The sequence below is a fragment of the Aspergillus novofumigatus genome, assembly GCF_002847465.1.
Source record: "Aspergillus novofumigatus IBT 16806 chromosome Unknown P174scaffold_6, whole genome shotgun sequence".
NCBI lineage: Eukaryota > Fungi > Ascomycota > Eurotiomycetes > Eurotiales > Aspergillaceae > Aspergillus > Aspergillus novofumigatus.
The window spans coordinates 502320-526164 of NW_020194279.1; the positions used below are offsets into that span (position 1 = coordinate 502320).

Genomic DNA, 23845 nt, shown 5'->3' on the forward strand with positions numbered 1-23845 from the left:
GAATGGCTGTTCACCCTTAAAAATATGGCCATATATAAGCTATGATGATTATTCTACAGCCCTTGTGAGTTATAATAATATAAAATAACTAGTATAATTCATCTCTTCCAGCATAGGCCTAGTTCATTATGATGTTATTACAGGTTGGACTCCTGGTCCTAAAACTATTACCACTAGGTCACACCTAATAGTCATTTACATTTAATCCAGGTGATAAATTCATCTTTTAACAGTAAGATAAAAGCACTCCAAGAATTTACAGGCATGTAGTTAAATAATAAGGGTACAGCTGTATAGGAAAATCTCAGGCAGCAATACTATAGAGTCATGCTCAGACACTATCATCTAGCTATCATCCAGATTTTACAAAGATGACTGTAAAATTACTAACTAGGAGGTTGTAAGTCGCGGGTTAGATAGGCATAGTTAGAGGGACTGGTTGCTAGTACTATCAGAGGTCCCTCCTACCAGATCAAAAACCTTCCCTAAGAAGACTAGGTGATTAATTTCATATAATCACCCTTTTACTCTCTTTAGTAATACAGTATTCTGCTCCTACATAATCCATAGAACTAGAAGACACAGGTAGTTCACAGGCATAGTACCACCTGTTAAAAACACAGGCAGCCAGGCACCTAACACAGAAAGAACAGATGCTCCTAAAGAAAAAGTACTCCCTAGCCATGTTGTGACCAATATATGCAGCCCAAGGCGAGAATAAACACTAATGTCACCTAGAAATGTTTAGATCCCTCTAGATATCAAGCTGTATAGATTGCCACCGTAATAGATGCAGTGATAGTGGATATTGAAGCAACCTAGCAGTAGGTTAGTTGTGTACTTCTCATCAAGTAGATAATGAGCTTACAAGGGAGTATATAAGTGTTAGGACTAGCCCCTATTTAAATATAAGTATAAAGAGCTCCACCATGATTGACAGGATGGTTGCGCCTATTCTAATGACATATGCTGTAACAGCTAATCTAGAAGGTTTAGAGAGTTCAGAAAGCATAGGTTTACTTACCTCTAGTAGTAGTAAAGCTACACCTAGTGTAGTGGACTCTAATATTGCCACTAAGTTAAATAAAAATAATAATATAGATATAGAGTAACTTATATACTTAGATATATCTTCCTCACTGCTATAATATCCCCAGAGACCCACTGCATAATAGCCAGATAGGGAAAACTAGATATTGCTCAATATATCTGATAGACTTCTGCTGGCATGGGTTAATACATCATGAGTTAAGTCTGCAAGATTAGACTCTTGGTCAGACAGGCTGAAGGATTGAATGATTCTCTGGTGCATCAAGCTTGTCCAATCTATCTAAGGTTGCAATTGGTTAGCAATTAGCTATATGAATTTTGTGCACTTCCATACCTGCAGGAAATATAGATTACCAGATGATGAAATAGATCTACACCCCTCACAGACGACAGCTAAACATATCAAGGATACCATGGATAACACTAAGGGGACTAGCTTCAAAGTATTTCATAGCATTGTGAAATGAGGCCATCGCAAAGCAATCAAAAAACGAATATCCTTTATATACCCCAATGTTCCTAAGTAGTGCCGCGCCAACTGTGAACAGCAGTCAGAACAATCAGCCAGGACAACGCCTTAGTCTCTAGCACTCATTGAAAATTATTATCCTTACGATAGGGTTGGCGTTGGCGTTAGATGTAGGGCCTATGATAGCCGCTCTCCCTTGGCAGATAGCTGCCAAAAGATACCAACTAGCATGTGGCCGTGCCAGAAGCAGCGTGCATAAGGATCCATTGATAGGGAAATTATATCTTCTCTCTCTCATATTATATATATACGACCACATTGCGCACTACAATATGAAGGCGCATGCTCGCTAGTTTGGTTAGCCAAGCCGAAAATGAGGTTACCAATGTTGATTGCAACAGTTGGAGCTTGCATTTCGGCGATGCCCCATCAAAATCAACGAAGAGACACTTGTCCGGTAGGTCATGTGGTTCAACTATGTGATTCACACTCACGCACTTATAGGATCATTATGCCTGACTAGAACTCAGAGCTTGGACTGAAAGCGACTGCCAAGGCAAAATAGTGTTCACCACCTTCGACAACATCAATTTTGCACAGAATATCTCCAATACATATATATCCCACAGTTTTAAGCTTTCACGACCTCTCCAAGGTCAGGAGCAGCTGGATATATCTGTAACATGCAAATTTAAAACCTGGTATCCTAATAAAGATCAGCTATCCTTCAACAGTTCATCGTGAGATTATTTCCACCAAAGCTATTTTGCTCTTAATAGGAGCACAGATTGTTATAATACACCTGACTTTACTTGCCATTGGTTATGGATCAATCCTGGGCTTTAAATGAATTCCTCTCAAATTGAAGAATACGATTGTCCAAATTAATGTCATCTTCCGGCCAGGCAAAATGTCTTGTGAGGCTATCTGTCACTCCTACCTTTAATATTGATACTGAAAGCTAGGCAGGAACCAAGAAGCATCCTCTGATCTGTTTAATGTACTTCTAAGGTAACAGGGCGGATCTTGCACATCTTTTCTGAAGTTTTAGTTTTCAGGGTCTATTTTCCTGAAGTGTGCTGTGTTGTCCTAGGTAGGTGAAGAAATTACTCTCCATCAGAAATAGGGAATTAAGAGTGCTTATGCTGCACTTGGTGTTTATGAAATTAAATTAAGATGCTATGCATGGAATAAGTAAGGCCAAGACCTTTATATTAAGTTTTATACTACTAGTAATAGCATGTGCTGCACCCTAAAGGGGTGCCCTATAATGTACCTGCCATCTATTATAGGTAAGTATTGCTGTCTCTTCATCTCTAAGATGCTAATCACACATTCTTAGCTCCATCCTCCACTGTCCCTCTATATGTGTAGGCTGTGAACCAGGAACCAGCTCCCCACAGTGTTTGATAATAAAAAAGTGACTATTGCGGTATGATTTAAATATAGTGCAGTTTGAACAACCAAGTACACACTTTTACATAGATGCCACCTGGACCGCTTGGAGGCCTTCCTAAATACTTAGAAGGGAAACATCTAAGGTCAGGATCAAAAAGTCTCTGCCGTTTCTGACAAAGACAACAATAGGTAATTCTGTATTGGCAAGGGTCCTAGATGACATAGCATACTTTCTTATGTTAACTTAGTAGAACTTAATGGTTATGTACTCAGTGCCCAGCTCCCCAATAACTGAGGCGACAGCCTTGTGCTTATCATTCAATAAGGTAAGGAAGGTGACCACAACAGGCTTAACCAAATACTTAACTATCCGCTTGTACTCCTCGTCCCTGGAGGCACTCCAAGTGGAGCTCGTCAAAGCCGCTGGAAATAGAGATATCAATCAAGACCTGATTGAGGCGGACAGAATCCATCTTAAAGAGGAAGCACAGCTCAGACTTAAGACTAGCATTATTTGCATATTTCCCAAATTTATAGAAGCTCTAATTTCTCTTCCAGTCCAGGCAGCTTTTATTCACATGGTGGCCTCAATGCTGCCTGCCAATAACAAGCCTATCATACCTTTAGACCCTAAGGTAAGAGACAATACTCCACTTAGGATTTTAGAAGCCTGGAAGACCTTTCATAGAGACTCCCATGCCTGCTTTTAGACAGTATAAGCAAGGGTGTTTATGATGGGTATGGTTATTTTTGTAGTAGGGAAAATAATGTTTCTAGACTTTTATAGATATGTTGCTTTTCCCATTATGTGGTTTAGTTCATGAATGGATTGCTTAGAGTGATGTTTAAGCAAAGTCTAATTAGAGTCTTTAGGTTTCCTTGCAGTTTACAGTGTCTATTAAGCTGGCTGTCACTTATAGACTGGGGAAGCAAAGAATTATCTACTTTAATAGGCCTTAGTAGGAAGCTCCCACCTATTAGATAACATGCTTTCCAATCTATTAGCTATATTATTCCTTTACTTAAATTATAAAAATGCTGCAAGCCGCCAGCTATAATTTAGTAGGTGCTCTGAGAATGAGAGGGCAGTAATGGACAGACTACTAGTCACTTAGAGTTGTTTTCTTACTATTAGGAAATACAATCATAGTTAGCTTGCAGGTTAAGTGATCGCATCTGCAGGGATCATTATTTATAAGGTGCTATTCAACTAATCCAAGATGATAACATCTGTATGCTAAACACATATACACAGAATATTAAGGTATGTTACACATGGACTATATATGCAATATAAATATCTTCTACTTTTAGCCTTACTCCGCCAAAATGACTATATACCATGCAGATATTATATAAGGTATCTTGTATATACAGACAAAGGAGCTGCTTTGCCCTACCCTAGCTTCTAATTAAGTAGCCATGTCAGCTACCAGGAAGGACGTCCCCTTCTCTATTTAGATTTTGGTTGAATAATCATCTGGATGTTCCCATTCTAGACTAAAAGAATCTCCTAGATGTGAATCCACTCACCATCCTGTTCTGCTCTAACTTTTGCACTCTCATGTTAATTATTGAAAGATTAATGCAGAACAATAGCAGCAACTTATCCTAGAGCCAGGATGCACAAGGCTTCAAGGTAGTCATAGTAGAATGAATATTTGTGTAAGCCTTACAAGTTATTATATTACCTATACTATACTAAACTAAATGGTAAGTAAGTATACAAAGCCATCTATAACTTACTTCCACCTGGACCTTATCAGACTCTAATATAGATAGCCCAACTATAAGTTACTGCATGCAGCATTAAGCCCTATGTTCCACTCACATAGCTGTGTAAGTATAACCCCTACCTTAGTATAGATAGACCAGCAGCTATCCCCACTCTTAACTAGGTGGAAGGACTTACAGTTAGGGATAATCCCAGGCAACTAGGGCGTTGGGCCTGAGGGGTTACTAGTGGGCGTGAGCGCTCCCAGTAACATGGTTATTATGCTAGGGACGTGAATGCAGATATAGTAGTCTAGCCAGAGGTTTGAGCAGTCTTTTTTTTAGGGAGGCGGGTGTTAGATTATGGTGTAAACAAAGGTCAAGGGAGAATGGAAGGGTGGAGAAGTACTATCATTAATCTTAGTATTTCAGCTCTTAAACTATATTGTAGAAATATTATAGGCTTTAGTAATGCTATCACATATATCACTAGACAAGACCTTATAGAACCCATCACAGTTGTTGATGATGCTGGGTAGTTAGGGAGATGGACTAGAGCCTAGGTCTTTAGTTAGCTTAGGGGTTCCAGGGGCAGTGGTGGTAGCACTAGGATGTAGACATAGATATAGTAGTCCAGCCAGAGGTTTGAGCAGCCTAGATGCAAAGAGTGCACATCAGTCATATAGAAATTCTGTTTCCTAGTGACTTGGTAGAAGGAGATAGAAAGCCTGGCTAGATTATACTATTATTAATCTCACTATTCCAGCTCCTGAGCTGAGCTATGCTGATACTGTGCGCCTTAGCAATTGTGTCACACTGGTTGCCGGAGGAGATCTTGTAGAAGCTATTGTAATTATCTATAATGCCTGGCATGGTAAGGGAGTGGGTCAGAGCAGACAAGGTGGTGGTAGTAGTCCTGGTGGTGGTGGTGGATATTGTTGTTGTGAGCGTGGTGCCCAGGCCATTGTCAGTAATGGTGCCAATCATGTAGTATAGCTTGCTTGTATCAAGTCCCGGGCAGGTGATACTAGGATTTAGTAGCTGGAGACCATTAATAGACAGTCCCTAAGTGCTGGTAAAGCTCTGGCAGGTATTATCCTTGGCAGCACTAGTGGTGAAGGAGCACTCAACAGTGTGGTGGGAGAGCATATATGCTAGGCCTGGGATGAACCCAGCGGCAGTGAGGTGTGTGAGCTGCATTCTCTTGAATATGGACCTTGAGTCTGTAGGGGAAGTATGGGTGTCAGCGAGGGGCTAGTGTATAAGCAATTAATAATCGCCTACGGAGGAAGGACTGTGAGAGAACGAGGGAATGATCAACAACCTACTGGGATGATATTCTGGTTTATATAGCTCTCTCAAAGGCATCAGGGTTTCTGCTGGCCTCTGGCCTGACTTAAGTATACCTACACACCCACACCTTATGGTTCATTTTACTCACTACTAGCTTTGCAGTAGCTGAAGCTCTAGAATGTCAGACTTAATATTATAATACTTGTCCTATATTCATGGAGTGTAGATAACTAGCCTGAAAAGTGGGTATAGTGGGTGTAGATGGAACGCCTGTTAGTGGACCCAATATCCTAAAGTAGGAAATATGCATTAATCACATAGACCTTATAATACTTACCAATACTTAAAGCATCATATGCCCCAACTACTCCCCCTTAAGGCTAGTTCCCAGAGGAGCAAGATATACAAGTCAGGAACCATTCCATGAGAATTGGCTGACAGACCTTAAGGAGTCAAGCTTATAAAGTCCATACAGGGTTAATGACTTAATGAATGTAATGCTATAGTGTACCCTCTGCCCGCAGCACCTAGCCTTGGTGGTTAAAAGACTCAAAAAATAAGACCATCCACCACTCCATTCTTTGTTAAAGTTGTCTTAGCACCTTGGCCCCATTCTTGGCGCGAAATCTCACCATTTCAGTGTTTTAACTGGAGGAATGCGGGGATTCAGCCTAGCCTGCAGTACCTAAAGTACTATTAGTAGGTGGTGCATGACTCTCTTCACCCATCCTGTCGCAGAAAAGGTCAGTTCCCAATGACCCATCGAGCAGCCTCAGCACCAGGGATTAGGAGATTACCAGCCTGGTGCCCGTATTTTATTTCCTCTGCCAACACATGTTCCTTATAAATATTCTCATTCGCCTTGCCTGCCTAATCATCTGGGTGCTTGCTAGATCCTCACTGTTCTCAGAGTGGAATGAGAACTCTTTTCTTTCTCATTTCCAACATCAGCCTTCCACTTAATCAAACTCACTGTGAAATTCAATCCCTGCCCCCCATCAAACCCCTCAGCTATGCACTTTTCCCAAGCAAGGTGGCTCAGATTACTGGGCGCCATGTCACCACTGCGCGCGCGGTTAAAGTGGACTTGGTCTTCCCTTGCAATGAAACATATTCACCAGCTGAATGGTTCCCTATTGTATTTGCTGTGCAGAACCTACAGAGTGCAGAACTCCTCAACCCTCACAAATGAGGGGTAATCTTGGGAGTGTGAATTCGATGCAGATGCTCAGCTCGCCACAGCCCCTAGAACTACACTGTAAATTGTACTAAAATCTAACATGATGCATGTATGCTGGCGGAGAAATAAGTTCTCAAGTATGCACAGTGCCCTCAGTCAGCGAGTCAATTAGTGAAATACTATGTATATTCATTGGTTACGCTGTCCCTAGCACCAAATAGCTTTGTGACGTGTAAACCTGGCTGCAGGTATCCACGAAGTTTACATGCATCGCCCTGTCCCTAGAACTGTGTAGTATACGTACAACGCTTCTCAGAGATCATCTTCATCTTTGGTGCATGTAGACATAATTCAAGTCTCCTCACTACAGTCTAATTCCAGCATATATTTTTCTATCAGATGCGTTGGCTAGTGGCATAGTTTCATACGTCCATCTTTAAGAGCGGTTGGAACGGTGTCTAGAGCAACCAAAATAAGAGATTTGGTCATTCGCATTTTAATCTATTACAGAAAATTTCAATGATCAGCATTGTACTAACCAAAACGAGATGCCGAGTTGTATGTGCATGCAGATGTGGATGAACTCAACCTACGTATACGAAATATGCAGATTGAGCATGGCTGAGCTGAACTCAATAATCCCGCCAAGACTTTGACTACTCTATGATCAAGCAATATATAAGCCCGCCTGATTTCCAACCTTTTCGGACATTGACTACTACCCTGACAGCCTTCACAGCTATTCCGTTCTTCTTAATAACATCATGGTGAGTCCAGATTCTCAAGATATCGTATTATCTTGCCATGGCTAAATCTTTCTTCATTCCAGGTCGAATATGTATGTGTGGCTATTTTTGCAAATCAAAGATGGAGAGGAATACCTCTAAGCTGACTGATTCTCTAAGCAAATTGAAGTTTGGGCCAAACCTGGTCCATATGTTGGTGGACCTATCGGCACATCGTGAGTTTCTTGATGAACCCCATGTTTTTTTATTGTTTTCTCCCTTGATATCATGAAAATTCTAGAGTTAATCATTTTTATAAGCTAGTGAGGGCGATGGAGTGGAAGCGATCAAACAAGCTATCTCAAAAGCTGGTGCCGTTGCCAAGCTTGTTGAGAATATACCATCTCCACGGATCTTCCCCCCTCCATTCTTCTTTCGGTATGTTAACCCAGTATTTGTCTAGCTTGAATACACATCAGGCTAATTCTCTGCGTCTGATACTTTAGCGCGGAGACTGAAGGTCCTCTAGAAGAAGAAAACTTCAGGACGACTCTAGAGGAAGTTTGGAATGCTTCCGTGACAACGGAGGGACAAGAGCCATTCCCTGGAGTAGACAGGATTCATGTTTCTGAATATTGATTAGGAGCGTAAATCGTTCGATAGTATACATCCAATATTGATTACTAGAAAATAAAGTGCGGCCCCAAAGGGTTAGACGTACTCGCTTTTCCCTGGCTGGATAAATTGTTGCTTTCTCCTACAACCTACCGAATCCCATAGCCACTACTGGTATTCATGAGGGCAATATATCGGAGGTGGACCAGCCTGTTCTTCGCACCTGACTGAACTTGGTCGAGGTATACTGGTCTGTTGCATATGAGTAACGCTTTCCCTCTTTCTTTCGACTATTTGATAAGACCTACTAGGCTCGTTCCTAAGCTCCCAGTGGCTCTTCATACCACTGTTTTGAGGACCTTTAAGATACTGAATATATATTGCCAGCGTATACAATAGTAGAAAACCTCTCGATCGAAGCTATCTGGAGGCCTCTCTTGAACTAGACCTAATATTGAGAAAGTTGGTGCGATACATTCCACCTCCAGAAACAAGCAATGTGGGGTTAATGTATAATCGGGATAGCATTTATCCCTCATTGGTTTTCCTATACTGTGATGAAATGAAAAGGCTTCAGTAACTAGCTCTAGTTCCTAGAAAAGGTAAGTTACCTAGTACGTGAACACTTTTCAAAAATCTTCCGTGTCTGAAGGATCAAATTCTCTGCTCGACCTTAATTCACGCCATGCTTCAAGGTTCATCTTCTATTTCCTGCCCCAGGGCTGAAGCCATTCCTCGAAACCAGTGCTTGGGTTCTGCAATTCAGCCGTGATGAGGGCAAGGTGGTTATTATTGTAGATGACAAGTCGACCTATCCCTCGTATGGTAAACTGTTGGATTTGTCTAGTGTGTTGGGGACGAGTGGTGCGTGGGTCAAGAAAGATGAAGCTGATGTGGCCTTTTGCTAGACAATCATCTGAACGGATAGATACAAACTACGATCAGTTTGGGCAAATGCCCCTGGAGCAAATCAGGTAACTTTCAATAGAGTAAACGTAAATGCGAGCAGTGGAATCCATCTCACAGAAGAGACATTACTTCCAAAGGTCATATCTCTTTCTCTTCTTGCCCATGCTCACAATCTGCTACAGCTAAACCCCGGCAGACATCCACTTCACAGCAATCGGCGGATGGCTGCTGCTCCTGATTCTCTGATCCTTGGACCACAATTGAAAAGCCAGGTCTGCAGGTCCGACCACCACTCTGACGCTAAACGTGCCCTTCCAGAAGACCGGCTTTCGATTGTACCAGTGGCGGTTCTTCAGCCTCTTGTCTACTCCCTCGGTCGAAATGTGCAGGGTGCATACCCGCTCAACCCCCTTATGAGACATACTTTTCGGGAGTAGCGCGGGCGGATACATTGACATGACAATGTGGACCTGGAAGGTCTCAGCTTCCCGGCCGGGCTCCAGTTTGAGCTGGAACTCTTTTGCGAATCCGGTTGGAGGTACCGGTGAGCCCTGCTGCTGTTAATACATATGTTACTTTTTTTAGACTGTATTGCCCTGCGTACCTGGACAACCAGCCAATCTACCTGGTCAATTGCATAACTGAGCTGATCGTGCGGATCCTGGCGGATAAGCTCCCCCGCGTGTTTCTCTGGGATGTAAAGCTGGTCGCAGATGATCCCATAGCTGACCGGAGAGCATCGGGATCCAAAAGTGAGGACACCTTGCTTAAGTAGCTGGATGCGATCAAGGACTAGACCGTGGACAACGGCAAGCTGTCTATGTGTTATCAGCACCGGCAATTAGTTGTTGACACAAGACTCACGGTTCCTCGGCCATTAAGATCCGCATGGCTGTGGTATTGCCGGGTCCATTTCCAATCCCACTGCCGTACCTTTCCATCAGTCGTTTGCGAACATACGGTGAGCTGCCAAAACCCCCAGACAGAATGAGGTATGACTGGATGCGTCAGTTCCAAGGTCTAAGATTAGCCTGGCGGTTGACATACAATGTGTTTAGTTGCGAATCGATCATGCATGTGTCGGATTTGGCCATCGAGCAGGTCGAACATCTCGGCTATTTTTGCGTCGAAGCATTGTTGCAAATCGTCCCTGGCAGATTAGCTATCACCTTGTACACTGTTTGCGAACGTGACCCGCCACATACCAAGATATGCTCATCTGGCCGTCGTAGACCTCTGCCTCGGAGAGGTCAGGACCCGGCTTGAGGCCGGGGACGTCTAATTTGAGGCTTGGGGTATTTGCTGCTGCAGAGGTACCAAACGCGCATTTGAGTCTTTGGAATCGGCCGAGGATCATCCTCCATGCTGTATGCGATGGAGACATATCCAGTCTGTCGCGAAGCTTGGATAGCCGCTCGCAAATAAGACTATGCATCCCGCGGTCAATAAAGACAGAGCCAATAGGCCGCCCTAATAACTAGGTTTAGCTGTAGACTTTGAACGCCTCTGAGAAGACATACCCTCAACGCTGCCAAACTGATCGAGTTTCGTTGGCTCGCCGCGGGCGGACTTGAGTTGGAGAATGTTGACATCCTCCACAATTAGTTAGCAGCTGCTGATAATCGATTACGGGATCGCGCTCTACCTACTGTGGTTCCACCTCCTGCATCACAAACGAGGACGATATCATTCATCTGCAGCAGTTAATATATTGATCGCAGGTTCCGTTGGATAGTCTCACCTGATAATGTTCCTTGCAAGCATACACAGCTGCAGCCTCTGCCTCAGTGAGCCCAATTACGGCGCGATTATTTTCCGGGGACATCCCCGGACTGCCCATGTTGATCGCTCGCTGCAGTAGGTGACGCGTCTCTTCGACCATACGGACATCCTTCCATGTTGTGGGCACGCTGAATACCCATTCGACCTTGCAAACAGCAAAGGAGGGAAGAGTGTCTCTGAAATGCGCGGTGACATGCTGGCATATGCAACGGATATAGTCCTGGAGCCATCGCTGAGCCTCTACCCGTGTGATCTTTCCGTCTGGGTGACTGCCAGGAGCCAGGTGCAGCTTGAAATACTCCTTGATGTCCGAGGCCGGGTCCTCGGTGTTGCAGAGAAACCCCCATGACTTGACGCAGTGCGAAGGAGATTCATATTCAATTGCAGTGGGCACTTTGTTGGCCAGCTCGCTGATGAGCTTTCCCGGCCACCGCTGGATGGTCCTCGGGGGAAGCCATTCTGGACCGATTGAATAGGCGACTCCTATTACTCGTGAGCGTCTGACAGATCCAATTTTTTTTTTTTTTTGAACATCTGTACCTGTGCAGGTCATCCCAAAATCAACCCCAACTACGATGTCCGGTCTCCAGTCATCGTCCCAGGGTTTATGGATTGCCACAACTTCCTTCTCGTCCATCGTCAACCAGAAGAAAAACACTGGCCACGATCGAGGTTTTTTCGCGACCCTACTCCCCTGGAGATATTGGGACAAAAATACCCTTGGCGGAAAAGGTCATGGCGTTGGGAATTGCTGGGTCGAGAAATTGCGGCGCAGCTACAGCGCGGCATCTCCTGACCAGGGTTGATGCTCTAGCGAGTCAGCGATGGAGCCAAGACCGTTTACCAGCCTCGAAGTGGAAAAATGCGCTGTAAATCACAGCCTGGTTGAATCCAGACTGGTTTCTCTTTGATCAATTGGGTTGGTTCACTAAGCCGGACTCGACGATGTGCATGTTTCCATCCACGCAGGGTTACAATCTCGTTTCATAAGAGTACCCAAGACCCCACGCTGTATTCGAAAGTGCGAGTACAATCCGCCTGAATCTACTCACAGAATGGCTGCCACTACGACGATCTCCTCGACCACTGACACAACGACGCCATTGGCGTCTCCCTCGAGCACGGCATCGTCCTCTCCTCTACCCGGTCAGGAACCGTCCACACCAACCTCGACAAGCGCAGCTGCGACATCCCCACCAAACTCAGAAGCAGTGTTAACCAGTACATCAACGCCCGGCTCTCCGTCAGCTTCATCGCCGACCACCTCCGTCATACCGTCTAGCATCTCTCTCAACTCGAGCAGCACAATCGCCAGCTCTACTGCGTCAAGCACCACGACTAACCAAACCAGTCTTCCCCAACCGTCGCCAAACAATGTGAGCAGAGGCGCTCTAGCCGGCGCGATTGTCGGCTGCATCATCGGCACCGCCGCACTGACAATCCTGGGTGCTTTTCTCTTCTTCCGTCGGCGCAGAAAAGGCGCACGCGCAGGCCGTTCAGAGCAATTCCGCGAAGATAAACCACCACCGCAGCATCCATCACTACATCTAGGCGCACCCGCATCCTCGCTTTATACCCCTCACCCGGCCGACGACGAGACAGTACGCGCGCGGATCCTCACGCTGTTCGATCATGCCAGTCTCCACGTCGACAACTACTACTCTTCCACAGCAGCATCCAGTCTGCACGACCCGGCTACGTCTCTTGCAAGCTACGAGTCCCCGTACCTGCCGTCACCGATTGCAACCTTGCTGGCTAAACCAGGCAGGCATCGCGCGGCCCTCGCTCATATCCTTGTTCGGGAATTACTACAGCAGATCACCCCCGGGCCTGGGAAGGGGGGTCTTCTCCCTGCATGTTACGCGACATGTCCGCAAGTCGTGAATCAGACACCAGGTAGCGTACGCCTTGCGCACTGCAATAGACATTGAGAAAACTGACATGTCTGCAGAGACAGACCAAGTGCTATTTCAGTGGCGTATGCTGACAGCGTACCTCTACCAGCGCCAACAGGCCGCTCGCGACGTGGACGAGCATGCCATCGACAGGCTTGCAGAGCGATTTGCCGACACGTTCACCGGGTATGCCAATCCCGTGCATACTAGGGCAGAACGCCTTCGGCATTTAAAGTCTGTAGCTTCCACCGCGGCGGAATTGGGTCGGTGGCTGTTTGCGCAGCCCTGTGCTTTTGAGTTTGTCTGGGATTATTCAGGAAGACAGGGGATGGTGATTACGCCGAGGGTTGTCAAGGTCTGTGATGAGCAGGGACGGCGGTTGGCGGTGCCGCAGGTAATGGCGGAGGGGACATCGTTGTAGCCGTTTTGCCTCAAATCAGCTTCCATGATGGACGAGCCAGTATTCTCATTAAAGTGCAGTATGCAGTATTAAGAGTCATCCAGAAGAAATACACTATTCATAGCAGGCCTGCGCCTGCACCGGAACCTCCTTAGCATCCTCAGCCACCAACCGCCCCCTACGAGAAACAGAGCACAAAATTATCGAAAGAATCCTCTCCCACCTGCAACAACCATCATTTAGTCTCATGGATACTCAGCGACTGGATTGGCACCACTTACGCAACAAGAATATTCAACGCAAAGATGATAATCTCCGCCTGCGCCGACACTGACGGGTAATCATGATAGTAAAGCCCCAGGTAAAAGGCAAAGTCCCCCGTTGAGATGGAAACAGCCCCGATAGCGCAGAGGATGATGAGGAGGATGTCGAGGATGGCCGTCGCTGTGATGAAGCCGACGTACCGGAAGAGCAGGAACAGAGCGAGGAAGTCCGTGACGATCACCAGGGAAGCCTGTAGTCATTAGATTTGTTTCTTACCCCCCAAAAAAATGGTGTGTGGCTCACCGTGGCTAGAACGATGGGAAGCACGATCGGGGGCTCCTCATTGTCTCCTCCCCATCCTGTAGCTAGGCGTGCTGTGACGGCAAGAAGAGCAATTGCAGACGCGCAGAAGATGATACGCAGGCCGAAGTGTATCCAGTCTCTTCCGCGGAGGGAGGTGGTGCCCGCCATGACGCTTGTACAACTATTGAGGGGAAGTAAGTGGACAGAATTAAGAGTTGAAAGTGGGAAGGAGAGCCTCATTTAAGAAAAGGAAGAACGCCTTAGCCCATGTGAGACACAGCGAATCAGCTATGGTTGTTACTATTGTGTTATGACTTAGACTTAGAGCACTACATTAGCTTAGCTAGAGCCCAAGCTTGGCTCAGGTGGCTAGATATCTTCGTATAGCGCAGACCTGATTCACATGAAGGGTGTGTATACATATATCTAAACTTCGTGAAAAAGGACAGGATATAATCCCTATTGGTCACTGACGGAACGACGAAAATCAACTACAGAAAGGATTATGATTCTAACTCTTCCATCCTCACACATTGAACGCTCGAAAATTTTTGAATCTGACTGCCAAGGACAGAAACGAGCCTGGACTCAGCCATGACTGTTTAGAGCGCAGCTAAGTCTGTCCTAAGACAACTAGTGCCTCTGGTGCCTGAAACTAACTCCTGTTTAGTAGAAAGCTTCGAGGAGAATAGCTTAGCAAAGGGTCCGTAGGGGCTCTCATCCAACCAATCATGACGTAGCAACCAGAATTCATCTCGCTTAAATCCGAACTCCTTTTCAGGTAATTGATTTGGTTACATCGCTCGTAATAACAAATTCTCAATGCCCATTACCACATTTCGTGACTTTACCAATCGACCGTCATCACAGCATATACCTGAACAGAGGCGACCGATCACCCATCCTGGCCAACTGAGCGTTATCATAGCCCGAGACATCCATCTGATCTCGTTTTTTGTTGATGCGCTGATACGAGAATCGCAGGATCACCACTGCAATGATTCCCACCACTGCAAACCCCAACTCCAATGAGTGGCCCAGAATATACCTGGGTGCGTCCTGCGCGCGGTAGAAGTTGGATGCCATGGCTGCAGAATTAGCATTTTAGCATTTTTCTTTTTTTTTTTTGTTTGGTCTAAGGCAATCGAAAGATACTTACCACCGGCCATATTACCCAACCCGATATGGATGGCCATTCCGGCCGCACGCTTGTAGTCGCCGGCCAGGTTGACGCTGAGCCAGGTGACGTTTCCTGGGAAAGCAGGATAGATACCTAGCCTGTCAGACTCGTTGCTGTTTTTTGCGGGGTGGGTGAGGGAAGCTTACCGACGACAGCGACGAAAACACCAAAGTAGACGACCCCTGGCACTCCTCGACCGGTGGAGGCAATGACAATGATGAACCCGATGGCAATCAGCGACATGAAGAAGAGAATGAATGGAGATCGCTGCTTGCGGCGATCCGATAGCCAGGCCGCACCGATAGCCACGATGGCCGCCGCAATGTAGATCGGCACCGTGAGCAACTGCGCTGTTGAAGACTTGTACCCTAAGTCCTTGATGATGGATGGCAAGAAGTATGAGATACCGTAGAGAGGAGTGGTGATCCCCCAGTACACTGATCAGTAGGTCAGCCAGGTCATCCGAGCAACGCAGAGGGAAAACATACTAAACAAAGCAACATAGATCTGCCAATCCGTCAACGCATCAACCACGTAGCGTACGCGGAAGCGCGATTCCTCGTGGACTGCCCCATCTTGCGTGGTGTCGCGTCCAGATTGAGAGCGCAGTTTGTGAATCACCCATCGGCGCTCTTCCTCGGTCAGAAAGGTGGCCGTCTCGGGGAAGTCGTGAATCGCAAAGGGGGCGACAAAGGCGACGGCAACTGTGAGGAGTCCCTCCAGGATGAAAATCCACCGCCAGCCGGCATACCCGCCCACGCCGTCCATTTTCTATTCTCCGTTAGCTTTTGTCATTGCAGGGCCACGGAGACATACACTAATCGCGTAAGCGAGAAGTCCCGAGAAAGCACCGGCGATACTGGCCGAGCTGAAGAAGAGAGCCTGTCGGAACTGGGCTTTTTCGCGGGGATACCACATTGTGATATAGTAGGCGGTGCCCGGGTATAGACCAGCCTCTGCGCAGGTCAGTATGATACTTGCATATATAGTATGGCTGCGAACTCACCAGCAACACCGAGGAAGATACGCGCGGACAAAAGACCGGCATAGTTGTGAACAACCCCCATCAACGTCTATTTTATCAGCAGAAATTCATTATCGATTGTTGCAAACATACCATGACAATTCCCCAAGCAACCATCAAAAACGGCAACCATCTCGACGGCCGCAGCTTTTTGAGCAGTAGATTACTCGGCATCTCAAACGCACAGTACGTGAAAAAGAACACCGTTACTAGATACCTGTCAGCAAACTTTCTCGAATCTTGAGTCAAAGTGAGGTACATACAACACCAGCTATATTCCTGCGACGTCAGCCCCAAATCCTCAACCAACCCTTCGATCTTCGCATTCCCAATATTCCCACGGTCCAGAAACGCCAATAGATACAAAACAGACAGCATGGGAATCAACCGCAGATCCATCTTGCGGAGGACCCGTTTCTCCTGCTCAGGCGTGAAGTGGGGGATTTGCTCCACATCCTGCGAGTGTTTTTCGCTGAGGGAGGAGACGGGCGTTTCGGCCACATGCTCGACCCCCATTGTGGTGGGTTTCTCGATATCGGTGTCGGTTGCGTACATGGTGATAGTACATAGGATAGAACCGTACTAAAGGAAGAAGGAAGATGCAGGGTGTCGATCTACTTATATCGATGGATTCCTGTTTCCCCGTGTTGATCGCTTACCCCAACTTTTACCCCAGATTGTGGGGTATTCCCGCCCGTGGGCTGGATTTCCCAGTGTCTATTGACGGGGCTATTCCGCTTACCATCTGTCATTCCACTAGGCCCCAGCCTTCTAGATCTTGCTGTGGCGTGGCTATGGCGTAAGTAGTAAAGTCAAATACCGGACTTTTTGATGCTGATAGGAGACTTCAGGTGCGATTTATCAGCGCTGCCAGGGTAAGACTCGTATTTATTCGCCGAGCATGGCATGATGCGGAGCGATTACATTTATAAAGGTTACACTTTCTATTGGTTCAATTAAATCCTTATCCCTTGATCTAAGCTAATGCTAGAGACATCTCGTATGCATCCATACTCCGCGTTAAAGCCGTTGTAACTGCAAACTGTTAGTGATTCAAACCTGGAGGATCGGCAGGAAACGTACCTGGTCCATTAGCAATAATTCTCCGAACTGCCCTCCAGACATCTACAGCAGTCACAAAGGGTGCTACAGGCCAATATTCGCGGATCGAGTTTTCAAACCCCCGAAGCACTTCACGTTGAGGCGAATCCTCGGGCTGGTTGTCCATCGCGTCAATAGCCCACTCCGCGATAACCACCCCTGGAAAGTCAGTATATTTCTATTATTCGATAAAGGATATGTATGGCCTACCGCATGGAATTGCGACCATGGACGTCTGATTTCGCCGGCTAATCACCCACGGAATCATCGCGGCTCGCGCAAAGGCGGCCGCTTGCACTAAATCACCCTCACGGAGAACCTTTCGCATGGCTGCGAACTGCTTACTGCGCATGAGGTCCATTGTCTGCCGGATGTCCACGACTAGGGAGATGCGCAGATAATAGGCAGCGGGATAGCAGAGATGATTGAGGGCCAGATTCTCCATACTCGTTCGGTCATGTATCTGGAACCATTGATCTAGAGCATGCTGCAGGTATGAGTTTATCTCGACAACGTCGAGAACTGCTTCCCGTCGTAGCCCATCGATGTAGAGTAGAAGCCCGACTACGAGACAAAGAGAGGCCAGGCCGTTTAACGGCTGGGGCTTGCCGAATAGCAGCGCCTCCACATTCTCTGACCAGCTGCCAGGCGATCGACTTCTCGGGTTCTGGTAGAGTGCATGCCATTGGACGGCTGAACGAGCATTCCACAATGTCTCCGACCAGGGGAATTCGATCAGGCTGAACGGAAAGTCCAGGACATTGACGATTGGCTCGTATGCCACCGACCACAAACCACTCACAACAATGAAACAAAGAATCGATCTTCTAAAGATCAGCAAACGTCGGGCCCTAGTGGTAGGCATAGCTTACCTGCGATGAGATTCTCCCTCTATGTAACTCTTCCATTTCTCCTCCATTGTGGATGCCTGATCGACCAGATCCATTGCCGGGCCGGATTCGATAACTCGCGCAAGGTTTATCAAGCTGTCAAGGCTGCCAAGGGTAATGTCGCTCTCACTAGACTTGCCCCCGGGTAGACCAAAGACACAGTTCAGCAAGAGCGTAGTGAAGATCCAGATAGGTATAGTATTGTTTTCGCGGGTATAAAGTGTGTTCAACTATATTTTGATAAGTTTGTGCATAGAGGAGAGAAACACATTGGTCCTACGTGGTGAGCGACAATGCGACGTGAGGCCTCAAACAGCATTTGGCCGACCTCGGGTTCGTCACAGTACATGGCACCATCGGCAAGCACACCAATTGCGATGGCTAGTTTGTTGTCAGTACAGTATACTCAAACTGGAATTATGTTTATACCTGGTATTTGATATATTTCTGACTTTGGATGAGCGAACGGAAGGTTCTTATGAGGTATCTCGAAGAACATGTGCCAGTAGCGGTAGAGGGAATCCATCTCAGGGACCTCGAAGCGATGGAAACTTTCTTCGCTCCCGGCGACATTGATAGTCTAAATTCATCAGCATGGTCCGACACTTGTATCCCGCAGACGCACCCTCAAACCCTCAAGCGCTTTCTCGATCCCCAAACGGGCAGTTTCATTCCGATCATTTTCAAAGATCGCCTCACTTTGCGGTGTGCACAGCCGTAGCGGTGTCGGAAGACTTGTAGATAATGGAGATCTATTCAGAGCTGAGAGAAGCGATGCGAACTCCAGCCCGCTGGGTAATTTCAACCACGGAGGAGTCTCGCTTCCTAGAGGCGTCTGGAGTCGAGAGTCTCGACGCCGGTCGGAGATCACAGAGTACGCATTCTCCTGGAATCCAGGACTACCCGGAGCCCCCGCCAAATAAAGGTTCTCATGTCGATGTGCCTCCGGCGCTAAAGGAGCGTGCAGTGCTGGTTCCGCCGGCTCCTGGACGAAGGAGGTGAACGGTGGTCGACTGGACGAGTCACCTTGAACAGCATCAACCTGCCCTGGCGAGTACGAATTCGGATGAGTAGCTGCAGATGGGTCTGATTCTACAATCTCGGGTAATGGAATGCTTGCAGTCGCTCCATGGCGGGTGCGTTGATGGCGGTCATGCAATTCCTTTCGGGAAAAGCTCTCCCCACATATTCGACAACGGAAAGGTCGTTCCTTGGTGTCTAGTGAACTGTCAGCAAGGATTGACCAAAGGTTTTTGACGGCGAAAAGAGGCTAAGACGTACGCCTCCTCACATGGCGCTTCAGGTGTTCTGATCGCTTGAAGCAGAGGCCGCAGTAAACACAACGGTGGGGACGGTTAGGGTTCTCAGAGACAGTCGACATGTGGGGTGTCAGTTGGGGAGAGTCCAAGACCATAGTCTGGAAGCACTCATGGGGTGGACTTCGACTTTGATCTCTTAAACCCCAGTCATTTTCATTTTCATCTTTTTCGCCAAGGACGAACATACGAGAGGTAAACTTTGGACAAATCTTGTGGGGGCGACACTGCGGGGTTGACCGGTCCACCCGGTCTATGCGCATGGTAAATACGTAGATGTAACCTTAGTGCTCCGCACGTGGGGAGGCTTAAGGTTTTACAGTTCACATTCTCGAATTGTTTCTTTTACAAGGGTTGTAAAGATTCTTGATAGGTCAAAAATGATTGCTATAATGGCCGTCCCATTGGATCTGCCTCGAGTACATACATGAGAGCGCTGCCCCTCGGCGTCTTCATACTCCGCGACTCGACGATTAGATCATTTACGAAATAAGTACTGTAGTAATCCTTACCATCTTCCTGGAAATCTCCTCCCCAGGTGAATGGCCCACTCGTCAAGATGATCCGTCTCGGGTCCGCAATGGACAGCAACCGACACAATTCCATCCTCAACCTCGAGATAGTCACCGCCCCCTCCCTCGCATCAGGATGAAGAACAAACATAATCTCCCACCCATGGCGATTCACCCGTAATCGCTCCGTATCGGCCGGCTCACGGAACGTCCACCCAGAGCTCAGACTCTGGTCGCGCGGGGAAGTCGACGATGCCGATCCCCGAGGCATCTGGCTCTGCTGCCGGTCAAAGGCATCCCGCTCGGCAATAAACGCTCGACGCGCAAAGCAGAAGCCACATTCGGGGACGTGCGAGGTCACGAGTTGCATTTCGAGCTCCGCGCCGTCGAATAAGCAGGTATGCTGAATGTTTGTCTCTGGGTTCCTGGTGCGGAACCAATACACGTCATTTTCGCGTAGGAACGCGGGAAGCATCCGGACGAGCTCCTCATGCAATAGACGGCGGCAGGTGCATCGGTGGGTTATTTCTACCGAGTACATTTCCCCTTCGCCGTGGATGATGCAGTTGGCGATGTTCATGGCCGGGAATGTGAATTGGTGGTCTACTCGAACTCCTGTGCCACATTATTAGCCTCGCAATTACAGACATGAGCTGACAGCGATTAAAATTACTACCATTGGATAAGATGATCGCCATGCGTAATGTGACCCGCTCTTCTGGGATGACATTGCTGGGGTAATGGGGGATTGGCTCAAGAATAGGTGATTGTCGGGTGGGCAAGTAAGCCCCAGAGGGAGTTGCCATCATTCATGATGGATGGGGTCGATGAAAGGGTTGAATTGGATGCTGTAGGAAAGATAAGCCCCAATACCTCCTCTTATGTGGGAGAGGATCCGAGACACTTTGTTACCCCACCCCAACACTAAAACATGTCCGAGGGAAGACACGAGCCAATCAGAATCACAAAGGCGCATTATCACGTGGATTTGGGGTCAGCCATGTGGGAACGTGGGGGTTTGTGGGGTCTGCCGTAGTATGTACTATCGTATTATTGCCGAAACTGAGTCACTGTGATGGTCCCAATGGGGCCTTAATCTTTTGCATGCCCGATTCTGTACTTATTCCTGGAGGTCTGCTTCTTAGTCGCTAGAGCACTATCCCCTCTATTCCCAGAAATAAACCCTACCAGCTACCACAACCATATCACCATGATATCAACCTCATGGATCGAGCCCGATACAACAACTCGCCCTGTCGCTGTGATAGGCGGCGGGGTTCTGGGCCGTCGACTATGTATGATGTGGGCAGCAGCAGGGCATACTGTCCATTTGTACGAGAAATCCCCTGAAGTTGCCAGCGCGGCATTAAAGTACGTCAACGACGCCATGCCAGAACAATCCACCAAACTCGGCACGAAACAAGGGAGTGTATTACTCTCTTTCTCATTGGAGAATGCAGTACTGAACGCCTGGATGGTCATCGAAGCAGTTCCAGAGATTCTTTCCTTGAAAATTGAACTATTCGGCCAACTGGACCAACTCTCTCCACCAGACTGTATTCTGGCCACCAACTCCTCTTCATATAAATCAAGTGAGATGATTCAGCACGTCACCCGGAGATACCGCGTGTGTAACGGACACTACTACATGCCTCCCGACCAGAACTATCTCGAGATCATGACCTGCGGATACACAGATCCATCCATCATTGCGTTTCTGATGGAGCAGGCCTCCGCAGCGGGATTCGTGCCCATCCATGCCCAGGTGGAATCCACAGGGCTGATTTTTAATCGGATTTGGGCTGCCATCAAGCGGGAATCTCTCTTGGTTATGGCTGAAGGGGTGGGAACGGCCGGGGATATCGATCAACTCTTCAAGAGTTGGTTTCATGCTGAGGTTGGGCCATGTGAGATGATGGATCGGGTGGGTTTGGATACGGTATACAATATTGAGAAGCATTATGTGGAGGAGAGAGGGCTCGATGCGAAGCCTATCGAGTGGTTGAAGCAAAGGTACGTGGACCGAGGGCTTCTTGGGCGGAAGTCTGGAAGGGGATTGCTATATGAAGAGAGCAATGGCCACGCTCAATAGACGATTGTATTGTCCATGGTTTGGTTCATAGCTGGCTACAACATGAACTTGGATAACTCAGCTATATTACTCGAAGAAAGTAGTCATCATCCAATCCAGGCTTCGAATGCACTGTCAAATATCGCCAGGAAATGGAGGCTAGTAAGGCATAGGCGGGGATCAAAGTAAACTCCCACAAGCATTCAAGCACACCTAGGAGGCGGTTGGAATGCACTGGGAGTAGTAGCTGTTGTAAGCACTGCATGTGGCTCCGGTGGCGCAGGCTGTGGGACCGGACCATCCACTGCCACCGCACTGGCCGTAGGCAGATTGAACCGAAGTCGAGCCGCCTGCCGTGGTCGTAGCTTTGGTGGTCGTAGCCGTAGTTGTCGTGGACAGCGTTGTAGTAGCCTTTGTGGTCGTCGGTGCACTGGTAGTTGGGGCACTTGCAGAACCGGTCACAGGCGTTCCCGAAGCAGTGATGGTAGAACTGGACTGCACGATTGACACAGCACCGGGAATGAGAGTCGGGCCCGGAACTATATACGTCGAAAGCGAGGTATAGATATTGATCAGAATACCCGGATCCGTGGGTGAGTAGAGCTTTGTACCCTTCACACCGGAAGGTTGCGCCGTCCCTGACCCTGTAATTTGAAGGTTAAAACACTGGGGATAGTTCTGGGCTCCATTCTGGCTTCCAGCTCCATGCAAAGCGATCAGCTCATGTCGAAGAACATAGTAGCCCGGTGCAATCGTCGGTGGAATTTCCACGAGCCACGAGTTATTATCCGCGATCATCTGATCGTCGCCCCAGACCCCCGGTGGGTTTGACTCGTCCACCAGTCCAACACCATCAATCTTGAAGAACTCCAGAGTGGTCTTGTCTACGGTCTCGCAGCTCGAACCGCACCTAGCCAGGTAGTCAATGACCTATACTAAGTTAATATCATACCCAGTTGCTTGATGGATATCTGGCCAGCTCTCATCACGGCTCCATTATTGAGCGGAGCCCGGCTGGACGGAAGAGAACATACTGGTCCATGGTGGGAGTCTGGCCAAGTCGTCCATTGAATGGATATTTTGTCGCCGGCAGCGACCACAGCATGCCCACGCGCGTTGGTGGCATTGAGGTGACAGATGATATCGTTCGTTCCGTACGCATCTGGGGAGATGAAGCCATTTGCCGTGTTGGGGGTCTGCCACGCTACTACCACCGGAGGATTAGAATTGTAGGGATCAGAATCAATATTCCATCCGCGGTATGAAACACCGTTGATCACGATGTTTGAAACATGGCCATGAGCTGCAGCCTGAGCGGCGAAGAGAAATGCTGCAAGCAGCTGAGTGGATTGAACGTGTCTCATGGTGAATGCTGGCTGCTTGGTAGATCAGAGGAGGCGATAAACAAAGGGGTAGATTGCTTCCAGTCAAAGGAATAGAAGAATCTTGTGTGAGAGAGCTACGAGGAGGACTGCTTTATATCATAACTATTCATTTTAGCCGGCATTACAGCAAATGAAACTGGATATTGGGATCGTTCCAGGACCAGACCGTGACATGCTGTGTGCCAGAAGAGAATCAAGTCCATGCCGTCCAGCCATCCAGTAGAATATGCCTTCTAGACGCCTCGTTGAGCGGGATAGATTGCGTACAAGGAGGCCTAAACACTGCAAGTGAAAATTGCCAATGAATAATGCAACATATATCAATTGATATATCGTCGGAAACTCGGATGGCCCCAGGCTGGACTGCACC

At 47.5% G+C, this 23845-nt stretch overlaps 9 protein-coding genes across 9 annotated transcripts; 3 read left to right on the forward strand and 6 right to left on the reverse strand.

Moving 5' to 3' along the window:
- Nucleotides 1-4704: 4704 nt before the first annotated feature.
- Nucleotides 4705-5830, reverse strand: P174DRAFT_462047 (uncharacterized protein; the record flags this gene model as incomplete). Its single annotated transcript, XM_024830086.1, has 4 exons — nt 4705-4804; nt 4853-4964; nt 5374-5695; nt 5762-5830. 4 exons carry the CDS (start codon nt 5828-5830, stop codon nt 4705-4707), a joined length of 603 nt encoding a protein of 200 aa, XP_024680099.1.
- A 970-nt stretch (nt 5831-6800) lies between these two features.
- P174DRAFT_239590 (uncharacterized protein) lies at nt 6801-7157 on the forward strand. The gene has a single exon (XM_024821430.1). It carries the CDS (start codon nt 6840-6842, stop codon nt 7113-7115), a length of 276 nt encoding a protein of 91 aa, XP_024680100.1. The 5' UTR covers nt 6801-6839; the 3' UTR covers nt 7116-7157.
- Nucleotides 7158-9353: 2196 nt separating this feature from the next.
- P174DRAFT_443481 (Hsp70 family protein) lies at nt 9354-11866 on the reverse strand. The gene is made up of 9 exons (XM_024827841.1): nt 11675-11866; nt 11094-11617; nt 11002-11046; nt 10873-10945; nt 10558-10822; nt 10400-10502; nt 10217-10350; nt 9957-10170; nt 9354-9903 (listed from the first exon to the last, which is right to left on the reverse strand). Exons 1-9 carry the CDS (start codon nt 11685-11687, stop codon nt 9535-9537), a joined length of 1740 nt encoding a protein of 579 aa, XP_024680101.1. The 5' UTR covers nt 11688-11866; the 3' UTR covers nt 9354-9534.
- A 256-nt stretch (nt 11867-12122) lies between these two features.
- On the forward strand, nt 12123-13525 carry P174DRAFT_443482 (uncharacterized protein). Its single transcript, XM_024827842.1, has 2 exons — nt 12123-13030; nt 13086-13525. Exons 1-2 carry the CDS (start codon nt 12190-12192, stop codon nt 13448-13450), a joined length of 1206 nt encoding a protein of 401 aa, XP_024680102.1. The 5' UTR covers nt 12123-12189; the 3' UTR covers nt 13451-13525.
- Nucleotides 13526-13581: 56 nt separating this feature from the next.
- P174DRAFT_513968 (uncharacterized protein) lies at nt 13582-14185 on the reverse strand (the record flags this gene model as incomplete). The annotated part of the gene is made up of 3 exons (XM_024832038.1): nt 13997-14185; nt 13711-13943; nt 13582-13652 (listed from the first exon to the last, which is right to left on the reverse strand). Coding segments are annotated over exons 1-3 (471 nt in total), but the record flags the coding sequence as incomplete, so codon positions are not given.
- A 611-nt stretch (nt 14186-14796) lies between these two features.
- P174DRAFT_392749 (allantoate permease family MFS transporter) lies at nt 14797-16856 on the reverse strand. Its single transcript, XM_024823570.1, has 8 exons — nt 16464-16856; nt 16294-16409; nt 16183-16249; nt 15993-16132; nt 15665-15947; nt 15323-15613; nt 15156-15269; nt 14797-15084 (listed from the first exon to the last, which is right to left on the reverse strand). The coding sequence occupies exons 1-8, from the start codon at nt 16753-16755 to the stop codon at nt 14861-14863; spliced, it is 1527 nt and encodes a 508-aa protein (XP_024680104.1). The 5' UTR covers nt 16756-16856; the 3' UTR covers nt 14797-14860.
- Nucleotides 16857-17166: 310 nt separating this feature from the next.
- Nucleotides 17167-20847, reverse strand: P174DRAFT_513970 (C2H2-type zinc finger protein). Its single transcript, XM_024832039.1, has 10 exons — nt 20696-20847; nt 19931-20634; nt 19473-19554; nt 18817-19409; nt 18621-18771; nt 18472-18572; nt 18174-18421; nt 17512-18125; nt 17284-17460; nt 17167-17235 (listed from the first exon to the last, which is right to left on the reverse strand). The coding sequence occupies exons 1-10, from the start codon at nt 20826-20828 to the stop codon at nt 17177-17179; spliced, it is 2862 nt and encodes a 953-aa protein (XP_024680105.1). The 5' UTR covers nt 20829-20847; the 3' UTR covers nt 17167-17176.
- A 382-nt stretch (nt 20848-21229) lies between these two features.
- P174DRAFT_392754 (3-hydroxyacyl-CoA dehydrogenase family protein) lies at nt 21230-22111 on the forward strand (the record flags this gene model as incomplete). Its single annotated transcript, XM_024823571.1, has 1 exon — nt 21230-22111. The coding sequence occupies one exon, from the start codon at nt 21230-21232 to the stop codon at nt 22109-22111; it is 882 nt and encodes a 293-aa protein (XP_024680106.1).
- Nucleotides 22112-22303: 192 nt separating this feature from the next.
- Nucleotides 22304-23454, reverse strand: P174DRAFT_491498 (putative endo-1,4-beta-glucanase; the record flags this gene model as incomplete). Its single annotated transcript, XM_024830828.1, has 2 exons — nt 22304-23020; nt 23125-23454. 2 exons carry the CDS (start codon nt 23452-23454, stop codon nt 22304-22306), a joined length of 1047 nt encoding a protein of 348 aa, XP_024680107.1.
- Between the last annotated feature and the right edge of the window lie 391 nt (nt 23455-23845).

Bases quoted from the DNA above. Each gene is read 5' to 3' on its own strand.
- P174DRAFT_239590 (XM_024821430.1), top strand. From the start codon at position 6,840: ATGAGAACTCTTTTCTTTCTCATTTCCAACATCAGCCTTCCACTTAAT.
- P174DRAFT_443481 (XM_024827841.1), bottom strand. The intron at 10,946-11,001 runs GTAGGTAGAGCG...CTAATTGTGGAG, and splicing joins ATGCAGGAGGTGGAACCACA to GATGTCAACATTCTCCAACT. The intron at 10,171-10,216 runs GTGAGTCTTGTG...GATAACACATAG, and splicing joins ATCTTAATGGCCGAGGAACC to ACAGCTTGCCGTTGTCCACG.
- P174DRAFT_443482 (XM_024827842.1), top strand. From the start codon at position 12,190: ATGGCTGCCACTACGACGATCTCCTCGACCACTGACACAACGACGCCA. The intron at 13,031-13,085 runs GTAGCGTACGCC...ACATGTCTGCAG, and splicing joins AGTCGTGAATCAGACACCAG to AGACAGACCAAGTGCTATTT.
- P174DRAFT_392749 (XM_024823570.1), bottom strand. From the start codon at position 16,755: ATGTACGCAACCGACACCGATATCGAGAAACCCACCACAATGGGGGTC. The intron at 16,410-16,463 runs GTATGTACCTCA...ACAGGTATCTAG, and splicing joins GCAGGAATATAGCTGGTGTT to TAACGGTGTTCTTTTTCACG. The intron at 15,270-15,322 runs GTAAGCTTCCCT...CTGACAGGCTAG, and splicing joins TGTTTTCGTCGCTGTCGTCG to GTATCTATCCTGCTTTCCCA.
- P174DRAFT_513970 (XM_024832039.1), bottom strand. From the start codon at position 20,828: ATGATGGCAACTCCCTCTGGGGCTTACTTGCCCACCCGACAATCACCT. The intron at 18,422-18,471 runs GTAGGACCAATG...ATCAAAATATAG, and splicing joins GTCGCATTGTCGCTCACCAC to TTGAACACACTTTATACCCG. The intron at 17,236-17,283 runs GTACGTTTCCTG...AACAGTTTGCAG, and splicing joins AATTATTGCTAATGGACCAG to TTACAACGGCTTTAACGCGG.